Below are 15,529 nucleotides of genomic sequence, written 5' to 3'. Positions count from 1 at the left end.
CCAATAATCTAACAAGAAACTTCCGTTGTTTTTGTTGTTTAAAGAGATACGAGCATGTTACCATTTCATCACTTTCAAACTAGGTATCTATTAAATACTGAAATTTTGGGTAAACAACTCACCAACCCGTCCAAAGATAAAAGAAAATTAATGTTCTAGAGATTTTCAAAAAGCTCAAATTACACGTTATCAGACTGAGATAATCTTTTGGAAACCAAAAATAAATTTATTACGGAGGTGCATTAAACGAATAAAGATTCAATATTTGTCCAAGATATTTTTGTAATTGAACCAGCCGAGTTGCAATGTAAAAAGGCAATACCTTTATTGCCTTTACTTATTATTCAATGTAAAGCTTTAAATAACACCCTTTAGTTCATTGTTCCCCTTTTAAGAATATTTTGAGGCATGAAAAATACTTTATACAGAGTGTCCCAGAAATGGTGAGTAATATTTCGGATTCCAGTGTTCATTTATCGATTCTTCAACGTCAACTTTGAGCGGAAATTTAAATGAACACCCGATAGTAAAAATAATGTCACAAATTCCTATAAAAACATTTCTTCCGAGATGAACCTGCAAAGATATTCACTGTTGAAATCGAATTTTGAAAATCTATTTTTCACGATAACTTTTTAATGTTCAATCGATATTGATAATTTTTGGGTCATGGTCATATCATTTGAAGCTGTCTGAGAAAGTGTATTCGAATATTAGAAAACGCCCTTGGGGGCTGGGGGCGGAGCACTTCCAACATCTTACGCTGAAAAAAGGCAATAAATCTAGATTTTGAGCTCTTTTAATTTTTAGACAATTTATTTATTACATTCAATTATTTTATCAGTTTATCAGTAAAACTGTTGATTTATTATTATCCAAATGCAATGTTGTTTCTTTTTTACGCCATACAGTACTGGAACAGAAGTACAAAATTTTATTTATTTCTTACGTTTTATAGGTTACAAAAGTGACATCATATTGCAGCCAATAACAATCAGAACAAAAGTACCAACCCAAACATCATAGACAGAAAATCCCCCATTTCGTTTAAACATAAATTTTCATAAGAGCAAAGTAGAAAAAATACTCTATTACACTCATTTTATAAGACCTTTAGTCCCACTTGCAACCTTAATAAACCCGCGGGTGCGACCATATACCGTCTTGTAAAACTTGTACAATAATGTACTACCGTGTGAACAACAATTACTGATTGTGTTGGCAATAAATTCTGGTGACTTTTGGTGACTTTTATGTCATGTTCCAACGAGAAAACCATTTTATTAATAAAAGAATACAAAAACCAAGACGTTTAAATATGAAATGTATACCAGCTGTCAATAGTGTCAATAAAACAAACCGAAATAAGTATAGTCCAATTTTTACCCTTTTGAGGTGACGTCACGATTTCCTTCCTCGCTTTCTCTTTATTGAAACGACAGAAACAGAAAAAAACAAAAAAAAAAGGCACGTTTATTTATTGATGGTCACTTTGAGGTTATTTTATGCTCCTGTCAATTTGACAAGTTTTAATTTATTTCACTTATTACATTGATTACAAACATATCCTTTCGAAGCAATTGTCAACAAATTTGACACATTTATAGTTATTTATGATCAATTCAAATTTGTTTCTGATCTTAGCTCAAACATACGTAAAGTTACTAGATAATGACGTCATCGCAAAAGGGTAAAAATTGGACTACTTATACAATTCACAGTCTCGAAAATTTCATGTAAAATTTTTTATTGCCAACTGAAACAGTTATTGTTGCTCACCCAGTATTACGGCTATGTTATTCAAATTAAACCATACGTTTTCAAATTTTTTGTTTGTCACAGCTGTTCCATATCCATACATTTTTTGAAACAAACGGTAATAACCAAAAAGAACGAGTGAAATTTAATCTGAGTTCATATTGTAAAACTACAAACTGTTACATTTTAAACAGATCGATGTGGTATCGCCTGTACCAAGTACTGTTACAAATAAAATACCTAATTGAAATAATTGCTAGAAATTACAAAAATCTTAGTAAGATTATCTCGCATACTGAAGCGTAATTTAAATCACATTACCTAGCTTTTTCTTCAGGTTTTTCTGTGACTCGTATCTGCGATGGCTCTAGTGACCTATTAAATACTCGTAGTACCCGTAATAATATTGAAAGAAAAGTATTTGTTACATCTCGTTTATAGTCTCTGAAAAATTGTTTCTTTAGGTTATGCACATTTGATTTACATTTGAACTAAAATTACTGAAATTGTTGTCTCAAAGGAAGACTACTACACCACATTTATGTAATATTTTTGCATTGCTGAATCCTTAACAAGCAAGCCAATTTTCTGCTACTTATTTTATAAGAACGGTACTACCTTTAACAATTGACAATTAAAAAAACATTTGCACTAAGTCTACTTAGGAGAACACGTGAGATCATTTAGTGTATCAAAGTTTGTAGAGCTGCACTTCCTGTACGTTACACTTTGTATTTTATAATTTTAACATAATGTTTATTGAAATTTATTAAGATAACAGTAAATTAGCAGGTGCACTGTACATTAATTATAGCTTTTTTTAAATGTAAATGCAATGTTTAATTAAGTTAATGCGTTTTTTTTTAATGTGTGAGTAAACTTGAATTTGCGGTTTAATGAAATCGCTGTATTTAAAATGTTTTTCGCTGTCTTATTTTCATTAATGAATACTGTTCACCCATGGTAAAATTGAAATAACCAACACATACTCGAAGTTTATTATTTATTATTTTTGTATTAGGTAAATGGTATAACATATTTGGTATAAATTATTTTTAAAAACATACCGGGTGATTTTAAATGATTGTGACTTTTTTTTCTTAAGTTGGGAACATTTTTCATAAATTTGGCAAACTTGATACCTGAATCAACACATTGGCGTACGTACGTCATTTTGACATTTTATGTGTTAATAAATTGTGTCAAATAGGCGAGGACGCCTATGTTTCAGTCAACTATCACATTAAAAAGCAGAATAACCAACAATAATATTACCAACCTATGAAAAAAAGTCACATTCATTTAAAATCACCTGGTATTTTCTAATATAAATACAAATAGGTACGTCAATTGTTATGTTCTATACGTATCAACGACGTCCTGACATTGTCGACAAATAGAGTACGTTTACATTAATCATCATATGCAAATACAACCGTAAATGATTAATTATATACGGCAAACATTTATTTAATTAATACTTGTCCATTTATGCCTAATGTGCTGCCGAGGATGACGAAAAAACTGACGTAATCATTGAAAAAATCGCCTTGAAAAGTGAAAACTTGGAGCCGCCACCCTAAAAAAGCGCAAATTAATTACATAAGGATAATAATTAAGAAAATTGATTTATATGATGATTGTTGGATTGCTTCTCGGTATTATTAGAAAAGACAGATTAACCGCGGAATTTGAACTGGCTTAAACGACTCAATTATCAAAACTATGCCAATTAAACTAAATACTGTAAAACAATTTAAGTCTGATCAAATTACACAAATTAAGCTTTCTCTAATCATTGCAAAATTTGGTTATAAAAATTACCCCGCCGCCAGCGCCGCTGTCACCGCCGCTACTTCCGCCAGCGCTCAGATTACCACTGCTTCCGAATATCGAAGACAACAAACCCCCAAGGAAGCCACCTGAGTCTAGAGGCGGTTGCGGTTTTTGGGGCTCTCCTTCCTCGGTCGGGGCCTGAAATTAACACATTTCACTAACCGCGTCCCGTTCTTACGTTTCCGCATTATGTACATACAAAGAAAGCAAAGAAAACACCAAGCTATGTACAGCTGCTCTACACTAATTTAATAATAATGAGTTTAATGCATTGATTGCCCAATCGGGACAATCACTGTTGTGCAACAAGCGCCAATCTCGGTGCATCAATTTGTGTTTTGTGTGATTGCACAAGACCTTTTTGTCCTGTTAAGCTTCCCACCTGCGCTTTTAAAAACTAATTACCGGTCCGCTCAAGGCTGGGAGAATTCCTGTCAGAAGGTTTCCAACGAAAATCCCAGTTCCTTTCTAAAAAAACACTAATTAATCGATACAAGTGGAACAATTGTTTCACAAATTTGTAAATCAAGAGCGACATTAATATGTGACAGGGTAGGTACGAGTATAATGGTTAATACCGCTCCTGGAGGATTGGCGACTCCTTTGATGAAAGCTCCCAAAATTCCTCCCAGGAACGCGCCAAAATCTGAACCGCCACCGTCTTCACCGCCTCCCTAAAAAATTGATTTATTTTTGGTCGTCACGGAGAGCATCCTCACCCCAAAGAAACTCATCAGGAGCTCGGTCAGTCCGTTGAAATCATACGAGCCGTCAGGGTTTTGCTGTCAAAAAGAAAAATACAATTTTGAAAAAATGTCATTTCTAATTGCACTCACAGTACTTAAACTCCCTAATAGTCCTGTTATGGCTTCGACATCAACGCTTCCGTCAGGCTACAAAGAAATCATGATCAAGGTGACAAAAATGGAAGATTTGTCAAAATCTTACTCTGCTTAGGCCGCCCAGAAAAGCCGAAATTAATCCAGTGATCATGTCGGGTTCTTCTTCGTCTTCTTCCTCTCCACTTTCTTGATTTTCCTTATCTTTGTTTCCACCGTTAACGTCAATATCGTCTTCTTCTTCTTCTGATTCTTTTTGTCTTGTGGTTCTATTCATTGTACTGTTTCCGTCATCATCCAAGAATACCGGATCTAGTTGGTACTTCTCATTTAAAATTTGCGTCGTACTCTCCGCTTCCGTTGTGGTTTCGTACGGTACAGTAGTAGTTTCTTGTTCTGTTGTGGTTGTTTCCTGTTTTACACGATATATACAAACCGGAAATATTTACATAAAGAAGAGGACTCCTTAACTTTCTAATGAATATTGATATTATTGACACAAGAAAGAAAAGACAAACATAATAATATTACATAAGAACTTAAGTGTGTCGATGAGACCTCCCTGTTAATTTCAGCGAGAACAGTCTTTACAATAGAACAAATTTACATATTATCAAAAAACTACCATCTAGAAATGAATAATGCCTAATGCAATCAGCAATTTGTCGTAAGATGTTTTTTCCTTAATCTGTCACCTTTAACCTTGTCCGAAATAAGAGGAAATGCGAATTTTGCTTCAGTTTCGACACAATCCTTTGCAGGTGGCTTGTTGCGTTATCGATTTAACTGGCGGATGCTTGATGTATCATTTTGATTGCGTATTAAAATATGATTTCAACCAGAACACTAATGCAATCGCTTTGTTTCGGTGCGCCAAGTTTTTATCCTAAAGCAACAACTTATTTCATTGTCGTGTGAATAATAAGGCCTTCACATGGTACGTTTACTGGATACTTAACGTAAAATAAAAATTGCGATTGTTGTGAATGGCAAGATTAAAAGGACTGGACTTTTTCCCTTTTTACACTAGATCGATTTATGTAAAAATAGTTTTTTCTTTAGGAAACAATTATCGCTTGCGAAAGCTCATGTGTTGTAGCTTTTACGATTACGATTTTTTTAATCTTACGTCAAACTGTTGCGGTTAGCGTTAGTACTATACAATCAAATATTTATATGGAAGACCTGTAATGGTACTTACAGGTTTCAGCGTCGACAAGAACATGTTTCTGATGTCTTTCAGAAGGTCCATGCCAGCGGATGCTCCCTAAAATTGTTATATTGTTATTGGAAACATTTTAGTGAGATTAAAAGTGTTTTTTGTTCGACACTGTCAGAATTTGAGAAATTTCTCCTGTGTGAGCGGATTTTGATAAATGTCACAACTTGTCAAAACGAAACGTCAAGTTAATTTAAAGATTTTAAGCGATTTGGAGCCTTTAAGGGGCTCGTCGAACAAAAAAACGTTGTATTCAACTCGTTCTTGTGTAAATTGGGCCTTTTTTGGCACTCGTGGGCCCACTCATGCCAAAAAAGCCCAATTTACACACAAACTCGTTAAATAAACTACTATTATTGTTTTCAACTGTCATAAATTCTCATTTTTCCCCTTTGTAAACTGCCTCTTAACTGTCCTAAAGCAAAATGAGCAGATAACGAACCGTTGGCCTAGACAACACATTCAACGTCACATTTCTGACAAGTGTTGAAAAATTTGTCAAAACTGTCAAAAGCAAATGCGAAACCATTTTTAATAGATTTGGAAGCTGCAGGGACGTCGTTTCAAGCAATAAAATTTTGTATGCAACTCGTTTCCGGGTAAATTGGGCTTTTCTAATTGCCCTCGAGGCCTTAAAACCCTCGCTACGCTCGTGTTTTAATCTTGTCCCTCGGGCAATTAGAAAAGCCCAATTTACACAGAAACTCGTTGCATAAATAAATATTAAAAGTTGGTCGTGGAATTCTCCAGTATAATTTCGTCGTCTCTGTTTTGCCATACGACATTTTTTTTCAATCTTTTAGTTAAGACATTTATGACACACTACTTACAGCTAATATGTAGTTGAAATTATTGTTACACAAAAAACTGTACTAAATTCATTTCGTCACGACAACCAGTAATTTAAAAAAGTGATGCTGTTACCTCATTCGTCTAAACCAAAGATTATTATTTTTTACACAACGGATTAATTTATAAATTAATAGAGTCGCTTTTAAATATTGAAATGTAAGAAAATAATTAAACACAAGTTTTTTAAGTCAGTTTTGCTACACAGGAGATAATTAACTAGCCACAAAATAATGAAGCAGGAAATTTACAAGTTATTAATTCAGGCCAACATTCCCTATCATAATGAAACTAACTGCAGAAAATTATCCATATAATAACGCGCAGAAATAGTACAGCGCTAAGTTATAAAATTTAACAAGAAATTAGTACTTGTAACTCACCTCTTTTACAAAATCCACAACGTCACTAAAAGTTCTTGGATTCTCCTTGTGACTACTTCTAAATTCGATCACGTTTAGCAGATCGTCGTCACTATTGGTGTTTTCGCCAAAAGTAGAATAATGAAACTTGGGCAAGTCGTCAACTTTAGGCAAATAATTATCGAGCTTCTGTAAGAAAATTACTGAGGCAAGCTCCGGGAGGGATGATGCGAATTTACCTCAAAATCATTGTCGGCCGCTTTTTGCACTAAATTAATCGGAACCGCACTTGCCCTAATTGTTAAACAAATAATTAAAATCAAATACATCATGAGAAAAAAGCCACTGCCAAACCAGAACCACTAATGTTCCATAAACAGGCGTAATGAGTAAAGCAACTGTATCAAGAAACTTGTAGAGCCACTTTACTGTTGTTTCAAAAAAGACTTGTGTATTTTACGAAGAGTAATGTAAAACTGTCACATCGATGGGTCGAAAAGAGAGTCTTTTTGCAATATTGTTAAATAATAAAAGTGTTTTGTTATTACTCGTTTCCAGTCTTTAGCAACAAATACTTATTGAAAAATGCGAATCCTGGACGGTCAGGTGATTCTTTGAAGTTGTCGAAGAACAAAAGCATTGACAATTCGTTGTGGGCATGTGGATGCGTGCAGGACAATACCGTATAATTTCTGTGTTTAATTATTTTATGGAATATGAAAGTGATGTAATTCGTCTACAGGGTCTAATTGAAGACGGCAAACGTATAATTTTTTAAAGTAATGGTCTATAATCCTGAATTATAGAATAAAATAATGCACAGCTAATCTGAATTCCAATTTATTTTCATAAGAGGCACCGAAAACTTGATATCCTGATAGAACATACGTTTGTGGAGTTTTAAGAGTGCAGGTTTTAAAATTGGATAACGAAATTTAATTGACCAACTTGTTTGTGAGAAAACGAGAGAAGAAAATGGTAGGATATCGATGGCACAACGGGTTGTTGCCCAAGATTATTTACGGTTCGGGTAAATATCAAAGTTACGATTTGCCAAGCTGAATTTCATAAATCTCTCTATAATGACAATAAAAGCTCCAAATAACACCATAAAATAATTATTTGGTAAGTCCGGTAACAATTAAGGTTCGCTTTTGTGTGATTTGAAAGTTACAAAGGTACAAATAGTAAAATGACTAGCACATTACGTGTGGCAAATAATTAAGACTGTACGGAAGAGAGTGGATGAAGATTGCATTGTAAATCATAACGAAATTTGGCCAATAACTGCTCAATCGTGTTTTAATTGGCGCCTTTCAAAAAAATTTAAATAAAAAATTTCGTAAAAATAAAAGGACCGCATCTATTTCATTCTCTTACGAGTACTTATATTTGATCTACTCAACCAAAAACAAGAAAGTTTAAATGTCCTTGGATTAAAAATATTTTATATTTTTTATTTTGATGGGACAAAATGGTGGATGCGCAGGGTTAGGACCTGATCTGACATGATTATTTCAATTTAAAATTGCAATAATTTCTCTGATGCATTTCAGTTTTCATCAAATACGTTGTAAACTTACTTTTATAGTGAATTCCAAAAACTTCGGAACAATCAAAATTCCGTCAAGTTGTCACACTGATTATTGACAAACCTGTTCTAGTACTTTTCAATGTAGTTTGTTGACCACCCTGTGGCAATACAAACCCCACCAAATTTTTATGACACAGTGTCAATTACAATTTGTCAACAATTGGAAAAAATGGAAAAACAAAAGATAACAGTACTTAAAGCCAGAGAAAAGCAAGCAATTGACTGTTCTAATGAGATTTTCTGGTCTAAATTTTGATCTGATCGAAATTTGGCAGAAACATCCAAATCATACATAACCTCACAAAAAATAAAGCATGGTACACTTTCAATCAAAAGTGGTATTTCAACTTTCAGCACGGATGTTCTTGGAATCCACTATATGTATTATTGTCGTTTATTTTGTTGTGTATTCCGTTTTCTTTTCTTTGTTTTTCTTATTTTATTTAACTATACAGTATCTACGCCTACGGTTTATTTATTTAATTACACCAGCGTACTAAAAAAATTAAATAAATCCCTAGTAAAAATTTCAGAGTAATTCGGAGTTGAAAATTTTGGGATACCGCAAGGCTCTATTTTTGATTATCCCTTATTTATCGTCTTCATAAATGTATTTTTTTTTTTTTTTTAACAGAGTGGGTTTTAAGCTTTCAACACTTTTAAACAAGAATTACAGAATGTTCCTTCTAAAGCAAATACAAACATTCTACTTCGCCACTCACGCATATTATCCTTCTGAAATGAGATTCATTATATGCAATATTTTTTGGGAATATCCAATTATTTAAGAATTATGTAAGAATTGAAGTGTCGCAACACTAGAGGATTATTATGGCAGTTTGTGAGAAATCACACTAATTCTTCAGACCTTGCCAATACTTGGAAAAAGCAATCTAGTGCTCCACTACAAAATGATTGCATATCGCATTCATTTTCTTGGACTTAATGATGCATAATGCTGACATTTCAATTATTGGAAGTGTTTGTACTATTTCTATTCTTTTTTTAGCAGTTTTATTTCGCTACCTTTCATTTTTTCCTACGAGTTACATAAGTAATTGTATTGCTAAAATTGTTATTTACCATTCCAAAGAAATTGTAAAAATTATTTATAAACAATTACAGCATGCTTGATAATCGATCTTCTCTATATAATTTATTCTTTAACAACATTAACTAATAATGATTTTACAATTTGCGGTTTTTAAATGTCAGTTCACGTCAGGTCACTATTTGGACAGTTGGCGACTAAACCTCAACTTTTTGTAATGAAGAGAAAATATTCGTTTAAAAATGAGTTAGGCTGTTGCCAGTTTAGCAACACAAATACCTAGTATTAGAATCAAATTAACTTTAAATCACTGATGTCAATTTAAAACAAGACCACACCAATTGAACTAGAAGTAACTAATAATCAGTTACGAACATCTCAAATGGAAAATACAAAATTATATAATTGGATTGTTGGTGTGCAATTTATAAAAAAATTTCATCACGTTAATGTAAATAGGTACATTATTAAAAAATGTTCTCAGCATGATCTTGCGATCTGGTCAATTTTTTATCGTATAATTTAGTTAAGTTAATGACGCCACATTAATTTACATTTTAATCAATAGCATTAGATAACATTGTAATAATAGATGGGTGCAACCGGTCCAGCGTCGTGAAGCTGCAGATCACTCTCGTTTTTGCATCAGACAGCACAGCATCCGCGTGAAGGTTATTGGACTGCTGACTCAAGTGACTGTCGAATTTCCTGTCGAACGCCGATCCCATAAATCATTTTCTCCAAATCTGAATGATTAATAACTTTGAACATCACGCGGGGGCACAACTTTCAATTGCAGTCGTTCACGACCTACGACTCCGTGAGCTCATTAAATATGCATTTTTTGAAAAGTTTTCCCGGCGTGACAAAATCCGCAAGGCTGAATTAAAATGCATCGATATCGATTGTTATTTTGCGGTTGTGTAGATTTTTTTCCGGTTTCAGATCAACAAGCACAATCGGTTGCACTTTGTCGTGATTTTTTCCGAGACGGTGCAACTCCCACGACGTAAATCGACCTTTACATGATACAGTTATTACAATTGAGCGTGCGGCTTATTTGTTTAACAATTATTCATATTTTATTATTAAATCAATTTTGTACTTTCAGCGCGCGCCAAGGTAAGCCGGTGCGGCGGATTTTTCCGTGTAAATGTCCCAGATCGGTAACGTAACGCAGAATAGGTACGAACATTTCGTAAGTCCGATAATTTTTCATTATGGTAATTTAGAAAGTAAAGTGCAATTAGATTTTCAAATGGTGTTTGCGCTGATGGGCGATAGATGTGAGTTATGGCAGAGTTCTTAGTTGGGTGTATAGGCAGCCTGCCAAACGCTCGAGCTTTCACGTTGTCAACTTCTTCGGGTAATTTGCGGTGTCTAATCGTTCGCTTTAAACCTTACGCAACGCCTTCGGAAAATTACATCCTTGATCTCATACAAAGCAATTAATTGCGTTGACGCAAATCGCTTTCCAGACTGGCGTTGCCCAATTGAGATTATTTTTGTGTTCGGCGACAATGGAGAAAATTTAATTAGCGAAATGATGGATTGAACGGGTCCGCATTGAAACTATCCAGGACAGGTCGTTAACCATTGATTGATTTAAGAAGGTGCCACAAACGGCGCTTGGCACATCGCTAATGGAAGAGATGACAGAAAAGTTGCCGTAATAGTGACCCACATCTGACCGCCTATAAAATTCCAACCATTTGCAATGGACATGACGTGTCGTAGAAATGCCGTTTTTCTCCGGTGCACGGTCATATGTCCTTTTCAAAAATTTCTCCACTTAAACTTGCGACAACTTTCATTCGTACAGAGCGACGTATGCAGACTATCTCAATTTAGACCAATTTTACAGTCACATCAGTCTTCCTGCCGCAATTATAAACGTATAATTGTTGGCGTAAATAATAAGCGCAGTTAATTTTTAAAAATGCGTGATAAATTACATTACGACAAGGTTCTTGTCTCGGTGACATTTTGATGCTTGCTTTTGTCCATCAAGCCGACAGAAAAATTTTCGATTGCATCGATCTTTCGTGATTTGTGTTGGGATCGCGGCGAAACCGCAACAATGGAGACCGCAACATTTTTTCAAACAAAGCAACAGGGTGGGTCTTGTTGGTCGCATCAAACTAATTTATGTAACTGATTGTTGACAATTTAATTAAACAAAGGTAAACGATTGGGTCAATAGCGATGATCACAATCTTATCGAAGTAACTCAGAGAATAGTTAAGAAATGATTATTATCTGAAAATCTCTGTTGGTAGAAATTAAATAATATGTATTTTCTTTTTTATGCTAAATAAAATTTACCCCCATTGTTAAACTAAAGTAGATTTAAACTGTAAAATAGTATATTATATAACAAGTAACTAAAGTACCATTTTTCATCTAGACAGTAATTACAAGAGAATGATCAAAACGTACTTTAATCTCATGGTATAAAGGTGTTTTTTTTTTGGCGTTGAAGTTGGCGTTAAAGAGTCGATTGTGAATGAACCATTTACCTTAAAAACACCGGTTTTACAAACTTCAGACAAACAACGCAAAAAGTGAGGTTAGTTTTAAACACCTGATCAAAGTTGTAATCCGGTGGTGCGCTCACAATCGACTCTTCAATGCCAACTTCGACGCCAAATTTAAAAAAACACCCGTTATATGCAATTTTTTGCACAACCTAAGGTATTTAATTATTTAATCGTAAAAGACGTTTTTGCAACAAGAGAGCAAAACATGGCACATAACACAGGTGAATGGTGCATAACTGCCAACGTGACATTATTCAATATAAGTGGGTTCAACGATTGTAATATGAAATGTAAATATTAATATGAAATAAATAAAGGTATCCACTTTTGTCCTTTTTAACAAAGTTCATCTCTCGAGAGACTAAAATAATGCTTTATACAAAGGTCGTGCAATAAAATAATTTTATGACATATTAAATATTAAATTAACACCCACTACGTCGCAGATAACGTTTTGAAACTCCACAATGTATTATCCTTTAATGGGTAGAGAAGTACATATTTCTACTAGTGGGATGAAGAACGTCTTGCGATTTCAGAGTTGAATTAATTTTACAAGATGCCAGATGTCTTGTTAAAATTAAAAAAAAATGTAACAAATGTTTTAGAATTCGCTCCTTCAATTGGTATTATAACAGTAAAGTCTAACAGCATAAGATGTATAAAAGAACGTACACCAAGAGTCCTGTGGAATTCGAATATACAGCTGGTTGCAAAAAAAACGGGAACTGTCAGTATAAAATTGACACATTTTTGCAATTTTTCCATAGTGTGAAACCTTCTTACGAGAGATAGGTTAGATTTAACGTCAAAATTCAATGACATTTTTAAAAATCACTTGATAGGTATTGTCAAGTAGACAATTAATTGACAAATCGACAAAACCAAATTTACATTAGAAAAATTTTCATTTCCCGATTTTTTTGAAACCAGCTGTATTTGATTTTTGCCGCTCTGTAGCATCTTCTAATAACAAATAGAAAAACAGAGGTTATGTAAGTCCGTTAATGACAAGCTGTTGTACGATGAAAAGTAACTAGAAAAAAGAAAAACTGAAGAAAAGCACAAGCATAACAACTACCTAAGACTTTGAACTCACAACTGACGTTAAGATTTAATAAGTTGGCATTTAATTATTTGACGGCTTCAACAGCTCGACATAGTTTGGCACAACAAAATTATAGAGCCGCACAATTCCACAGGACTCTTGATATACGTTCTTTTATAGACACTTTGTAGTTTTAAAATGAAAATTTCGCTTAACCAATGTGAGTAAATCAATAGACAATTGTTTAAAACTTATGATGTAATAACAAGAATTTTGCAGTTTAAATTAAATGTTTAATGATGTTGTGGGCCTAGTAATTACCTTGTTTTTTTAATACACAAACAAAAAAGATATTTTACGTAAGTCGTCACAGAAAAAAGTTGATGGCACTTCCTGGTAATTAAAACTTAAAAATAAAAGCTAATTAATGTAGCATGACTAAGTCACTATTAGACTGGAGATATTTCGCGGTGTCAATTCAAAATAGACATTTTTGTGAAAAATGAGTTTAGATCTTTACCTTTATAAAAGCTTCACACAAAATATCCTAGTGCTCAGCCATTCATAGGGTAGAAATTGAAAATTTTAAAATGTTCAAAAGCTCAAAAGCTCTTATTTTATCTGATTACATCATTTGGAACTTGCTGCATGAAGCATGGGCCTCGTTTTCCGCTGAGAATTGGGAACAATTTATATTTTATTTAAATTGAAAAGCAATTAAGTATAAATCAACATGTAAATAATGATTTATTTTTTTGGATTTTATTGTGTTTGTGGTTGACGTATTGCCGATAACCAATATAAAATAATTCATTGGTGTAAAATGGCGTTCAATTTATTTCACCATTAATAAAATAGATGATTACTTAAAAGTAGACACAGCCAGACCATATGACTTGAGACTCCAAAGTTCTGTTTATTTATAGAAAAATAAATAATTTAATTGCGATAAACAGGTCTAAGAAATCATACGAGAATTAATGTTAGGAATCGAGTTCAAATCAAACGAAAAACTCATCAACGTAGTGGAGAAAACTAATTAAAATCGCAGTCAAAATTGTTTTTGTGCTTTCATCAAAGAAATTTAAAAAACATGTGTTCACCTTCCATAAACTCTTTCTTTCCGAAATTTTAATTAATCATTAGTGTGTCTATTAGTTTTTATTTATAACATTTTCCAAAACAGTAGATTTGTTTCTTTATTTTGTCTGAATAAATGTTACCAAATTTACTAAACATGGAATCAAACAGTTGCTATTTTGACAGCAAAGATGAAAACGCATAACGACCTCGAACCTGGTCAACTGTGACTAATAATAAATTCATAAGAAAGTGTCAGAAATCGATTGCACAAATGGGTTAACCATCAACGGATGTAACGCTTTTATAAAATATTATTCAAAAGTACTAATTGCTATCACAATGATGTAATTTTTTGGGGTACTATTTCGTAAAATAATTTAAATAATATGTAAAAAAACTACTGACGCAAGTTACTCAAAACTTAACTATTTTAATGCCTGCAACAATCTCAATTATTTAATTAAAATTTTATCTCCATACTTCCACCTTATTGCTTTAAATATGACTAATGAACACGTGTGTACCTCCGTCCAGAGGTTACTGGCAAATTATTTTTTTCGAATTTGCCTCTCTAATAGGTCTATTATTGTATTCAAGTTGGAGTCGTTTATGGCTATCTATTAAAGCACTCGTGGTTTAACAAATCTCTAAGAAAAATTTTATCAATATTTCAGTGTATTATTGTCATTTACACCAAAAAAACTTGCAATATTAACGTTCAGACTCTACTTTTTAACATCTGTTGCAGATATAGTTGCATCCGTCACCTTGAATTACCAATTAACACAAAATTCCCTAGAATTTGATGATTTAATTTTTTTATTTAAAAATTAAAAACATAACATAAAAACTCGTTTTATAAAGGCATTGGCGCACTCGTCCCATAGAAAACTCTCCTGCGGCTCGTTTTCTATGCCAAATCAACCCTTATAAAACTTTTTCTTTAATATACTATTTTCATTTCATTAATTTTCTGACAAGTGCTATTATGAGAAAATAATTTTGCTCTTTTATACGTAGACCGTTTAAATCAAAACTCCACTGATTAAGACGTTTACGTTCGATTATCTTAATCAGCAAAGTTCAATAAATAATTCGTCTATAAAAAATTAGTGTTATGTATTACAGTATTTATATTTATTAGAAAAAAAAATGACTCGAGCTCCAATAAAGTAATTTAGCTTCGATACTTTCATGAGGTGCATTAAATTTACGGGCTAGTGCAATTCCATTACTAGTTTCATTGAGTACAAAACTGCTACTACCCACGTGAAACTATTTCCAATACACTTGAAGGTTATTTATGGAGATAAAAGAGGGAAAAATTATATTTTTCAGTGCAAGTTGTGC

General features: G+C 33.1%; 1 protein-coding gene across 1 annotated transcript; it reads right to left on the bottom strand.

Moving 5' to 3' along the window:
- Positions 1 to 2,747: 2,747 nt before the first annotated feature.
- LOC138132545 (uncharacterized) lies at positions 2,748 to 8,156 on the bottom strand. Its single transcript, XM_069050094.1, has 10 exons — positions 7,103 to 8,156; positions 6,885 to 7,052; positions 5,635 to 5,700; positions 4,543 to 4,845; positions 4,431 to 4,487; positions 4,314 to 4,376; positions 4,173 to 4,268; positions 4,000 to 4,062; positions 3,583 to 3,732; positions 2,748 to 3,337 (listed from the first exon to the last, which is right to left on the bottom strand). Exons 1-10 carry the CDS (start codon positions 7,193 to 7,195, stop codon positions 3,254 to 3,256), a joined length of 1,143 nt encoding a protein of 380 aa, XP_068906195.1. The 5' UTR covers positions 7,196 to 8,156; the 3' UTR covers positions 2,748 to 3,253.
- Positions 8,157 to 15,529: the final 7,373 nt, after the last annotated feature.

Source organism: Tenebrio molitor, chromosome 6 (assembly GCF_963966145.1).
Source record: "Tenebrio molitor chromosome 6, icTenMoli1.1, whole genome shotgun sequence".
Taxonomy (NCBI): Eukaryota; Metazoa; Arthropoda; class Insecta; order Coleoptera; family Tenebrionidae; genus Tenebrio; species Tenebrio molitor.
This window is presented reverse-complemented; position numbering and strand designations above follow the sequence as displayed.